The sequence below is a fragment of the Salminus brasiliensis genome, chromosome 23 (assembly GCF_030463535.1).
Source record: "Salminus brasiliensis chromosome 23, fSalBra1.hap2, whole genome shotgun sequence".
NCBI classification, from domain to species: domain Eukaryota; kingdom Metazoa; phylum Chordata; class Actinopteri; order Characiformes; family Bryconidae; genus Salminus; species Salminus brasiliensis.
Genome location: NC_132900.1, coordinates 145001 through 149885, shown reverse-complemented (window position 1 = coordinate 149885; position 4885 = coordinate 145001). Strand labels below are relative to the sequence as shown.

At 49.8% G+C, this 4885-nt stretch overlaps 1 protein-coding gene across 1 annotated transcript in view; it reads right to left on the bottom strand.

Moving 5' to 3' along the window:
• Window positions 1-4885, bottom strand: part of LOC140546196 (alpha-actinin-4-like) — a 19773-nt gene continuing 14888 nt past the window's right edge. The window contains exons 2-4 of the mRNA XM_072669412.1: window positions 1500-1614; window positions 1167-1286; window positions 1-125 (exon numbers count right to left, since the gene is read on the bottom strand). Of these exons, the coding sequence (XP_072525513.1) occupies window positions 1-125; window positions 1167-1286; window positions 1500-1614 (360 nt within the window). The remainder of the gene's footprint in view (window positions 126-1166; window positions 1287-1499; window positions 1615-4885) is intronic.

Here is a 4885-nt window from a genome sequence, read left to right as displayed (position 1 = left end):
TCAGCACGTGGTTGGTTTCTTTACGGTTTGCTGTTCTTGCCTGCGGTGACCTCCCACCTCCCTGGACTGTAGGTCTGCTGTGCTGTAGATGTCTGTGTAGGGTAAAGAGGTCCTCTGTGGAAGAGCTGCACAGATAAACAGCACTGCTGAGAGGCCGTGTTTCTGAGAGGCCGGACAGCGGGCAGAAGCTCCTGCTCTTCTGAGCGTGTGTTAAACATGTAGGAGGATCAGAAAGGTCAGTTATGCGCTCACACTCGCACACTCTGCACAAATGCTTTCCGGCCATGTGTGAGACAGACTTGGCAGGAAGTCGTGAAATGGAGCGTTTCTGAGAGAAGAATTTCCCATCAGCCTCCAGGCAGGAAATGCTGCACTGCTGCTACGGTTTACATTCAGTTTACACTGTAAATCCAGCAGCTCTCCACACATCTGTATTACTCACATTCTGGACATCGCACAGAGGCCTGACTGATGAGAACACCATCAACAATAACTGTTTAAAGAAGTTTAGTACAGCGTAACACGACCCAGACAGCCGGAGCGCCACAGCTTTACTATTTACTCCTTTCTTTTCTCTCCCCGTGTGCGGAGCTGCCCCCTGCTGTCTGCTTGCTGCTGATACAAGTCCATTTTTGGATCCTATCAGGCTATATTACCCCTGGACCCGGATCTCTGTAAAGCTGCTTTGTGAAAACATTTGTTGTAAAAACCTAAATAAATAAAATAGAATTAAATTTACTGGCTGATACAGCAGACAGACATAGAGACAGAGAGACATCACCAGGAGCCAGGGCTGGGCAGTATAAATATATTTTATGGTACTGTGATACTGTGAACTTTGTTGGCGTGCTAACCGACACACTCCGAGTGTATGATGGATTTCCTCAGATCTTAAAGAACAGTGATTAGCTGCAGCTTTCATTACAAAGTGTCATCAGTCCTATTTAACTAAGCGGAGTGCAGCATAGTTTCAGTAAAATCCCTCCTGGTCCTCCGTTTGGGACAGAGGTTTTATATAACTGTATGCTGCTGGTGCAGTGAGTCTACAGGACAAAATATTATAAACAAAGTCTTTAAATATCACCCAGCTCTACCAGGAGCCGTTCATTACTTTATATCAGCTGAATTTATTAGGCAAACAACTGTGTGTGAAGTGATGTACTTACCCTCCGCTCCAATGGACACCAGTTTGACTCCCTTGCTGGCGATGAAGTCCAGCGCTTTGTTGACATTGTTGATCTTGTGCACTCTCATCTTCCCTCTCTCAGGCTTGGGTAACCTCTCACCTTTAAACACCACACACACCACACACACACACACACACACACACACACACACACACACACTTTAATTAACTCTCCTAAAAGCAAACACTTAGTGCTGCTTCAGCAGAAGACCATATCCTACACACTGACCAATCCCACACCCTGCTCTTTACTAACACAGCTCCAGACCTACGCCGGCCCAGGTGTGTGGGCAGGTGCCGCTCAGTTTCTTACCTGAGATGACCTCCAGCAGCAGCATGAGCTTCAGGCCATCTCTGAAGTCCTCCTCAATGTTCTCTATTTGAGTCCCCGCCTTGCGCAGGTGCGAGTTACACCAGGCCGTGAATGTCTGTAAACAAACAGGAAGTCAGGTCAGCCCTATTGTTACTATTAATAAATACTTTGGCCCTACGCTTCCTGTAGTGTATTACAGTCTGTCAGAGTGAGCGTGTGGAGCACTACAGTAATACATGTTTAATTACTGTATGACAACAAAAGGGCAGATTGGGAGCACTTGCCGTCCTGATGGATGGTTCAAGCCGTGCCGCTAAAAGGTCACAGCGTGGTAGGAAAACATTACACAGCTTTGGATGCTCTTTAACACACACACACACACACACACACACACACACACACACACACACACACACACACACACAAAGACTTCATTGAGCTTTGTGAATGAGTCCCTTCAACCCCCTTGTACGACAGGCACCTACTGGTGACACTGCACCCGTGCACGCGTGCGCGCACACACACACACACACACACACACACACACACACACACACACACACACACACACACACACACAGAGAGGCCAGAAAGAAAACGGTCCTATAGGAAAGTGCAGAAAGTTACGTCATTTATTTGCTCAATTAGCCAATCAGAAGAGCCCAGCCTGTGTGAGACGACTGTATGGGCCAATCGTGGCTGTGTGTGAGCATTAGGAACCACTGCCTTATTTAATCAGTAGTTCGGTGTGTGCCTATAGAGGGCGCCTCTCTCAATTCAGGTTCCTTATTATACACACTGAAAACTGAAACACCTGAACTGTATTCGTAACACACACACACACACACACACACACACACACACACACACACACACCCTGCAAAGGCATGCACACTATCTCTCTCTCTCTCTCTCTCTCTCACACACACACACACACACACACACACACACACACACACACACACACACACACACACCCTAGCATTTCTCTCCCTCACACACCTTAATGACCTCACCTCCTCTCACACACTGTCAAATACAAACATCCACACACCCGTGTCTGACGCACGAAAGCAGGCGCACTTTCCCCAAATGCACGAATGACAGGAAGGGTGTGGCACACCTGCCAGGTAACTAACACACACACACACACACACACACACACACACACACACACACACACACACACACCACCAATTCATACTGATCATTCGTAATGGACACAGATTATTCATAGTGGACACCTTGAATTGCCCCAAGTGTGTGTGTGTGTGTGTGTGTGTGTGTGTGTGTGTGTGTGTGTGTGTGTGAGTGAGGTCATGGTGTTGCCTCATGGTTTTCTGTATCTGTAGGTGTGTCCATTCCAGACTCATTACGCTCACTTAACTCCTTCCGGCTCACCCACTCCCCCGTCACCAGTCCTCTACCACCACAGTGCTCAGGTGTGCTCAGGTGTGCAGGAGAGACTGCACTCATGCTTTAATGCAGCTGCAGGTGTGGAGGAGCTGAACCAGCACCCAGCGTACCGAGCTTCATTTCATTAGCTTTACGGCTCCATCACTCACCATTACTGGATCATTACATCACACAGGTAACCTAACAGGACTGGACACACCCCCTCTTCATCTCACCTGGACATCACTCTGCACATCCACAGTTTCAGTGCAGAGGATACACTTCAAACGCATTCAAATAAAACTCCGCAGCTGTAACAGTGAAAGGTGGTGTACACTGCTGCTGGACACCTGTACAGAACTGCAGATCTGGTGTTCGGCCCGAAGACCAGTGGGAAAGAGAGGCCGGCTGGGCACCACGACCACACAGTGACAAACAATCCAAACACCTGGAATACCATATACCTGGAATATCACAGCAACCACCTGTGACACTGCAGAAACACCCAAACAAAATCACAAGAAGTACATTTGTACTATAGCAACGACCTAGCAACACCACATCAACCACCATCCACATCCACCATACAGCAAACACTCAGTAACACCACACTGCTGCATACTGGTGCTGCTCTAATCCACACACACACACACACACACACACACTTTGACACGGTGTCTTTTCAGGGGAAACACTCCAAAACACTTTTCCACCAACATCTGCCAGGACCAGATGTTACAATTCCCACAGAACCGATGACACTACACAGCTGTCTGAACTGCTCCCTCACCCTGCTGCCCCCAACTGACCCCTCCTACAGAACACTGTGAGGCTGAGGGGGGCGGGACTAAACAGCTGTAGGCTGAAGGGGCGGGCATGGCTAAATGGCTATAGGGTGAATGGACGGGCGTGGTTGATGTAGGCAGGGCTGAATGGGCGGGGTTAAATGTATATAGGGTGATTGTTGTAGGCTGAATGGGCGGGGCTGAATGGGCGGATATATAGCAGGTGTCGGTAGAGCAGCCTCTGTACCTGATCACTGTCTCTACAGTAAACCCTAAACCCAGCTACTCTTTCACAACAACCTACAGCTGCAGTGTGGCCTGTGCAAAAGTCTGGGCACCCCACAAAGTCTCTGTGACGCCACACAAACCAGGGATGTGAAACAGTGTGTGTGTGTACGTACGCAGGTGGTTAGGTGGGGGGTGTAGTGGAGGTGGGGGTGGGGTGTTTTTGGACGTTCCTGCTCTGTGGGCCGAGCTGTGTGGTTATTTGTTGATTTATTTATGGTGCTTCCTGTCTTTGTGCAGCTCCAGCGGAGGCGGGGCGGCTCGGGTTTCACCCTCAGGGCCAGCATGGTATTAACCCTTTCAGTCAAAGCCCCACACGCCCCTCCCCACACGCCCCTCCCCACAGTGAAATCAGGTTCAGCAAGAGTGGCAGGGATTCCGACTGGCGCGACTATCCAAGCTATCTACACCCGCTCACCTGACCACACCTGACCACACAGCACACTTACTCACGCTCAATCAATCAATCAGGACCCAGTCTGCAGTGTGGAACCGCCCTCCCGGTCACTTCTGCGTGACGGAGGACCTCCCAGTATCTTCATATCTGCAGGGCTGAGAATGACAATCATGTGAAAGTCATCTCAGGAATGTGAGGAACTCCTGCTATCCTGCTCTCTGAGCAGCTCGGCACCAAGCGCTCCGACTCTGAACCCGAGTGGAGGGCATTCGAGGAACGCTGAGCAGCGCAGGTGGAGCAGGTGAGGTGTGCTAAAGAACACCTCAGCAAACTTCCACCAATCAAGGAGAGGGTGAATAGAGGGAGAGAGGGTGAGAGGAGAGGGTGCACAGGAGAACCCACTGGTCTGCAGAGAGCCGTTCACAGCTGTTTCTAGTGTTGGCATGGCAACAACCAAGATGACAGGCGTGAAGTTTGTAGCCCCGCCCACTCATGCTGAAGCTATGAGGAGTGTTTAAACTCTC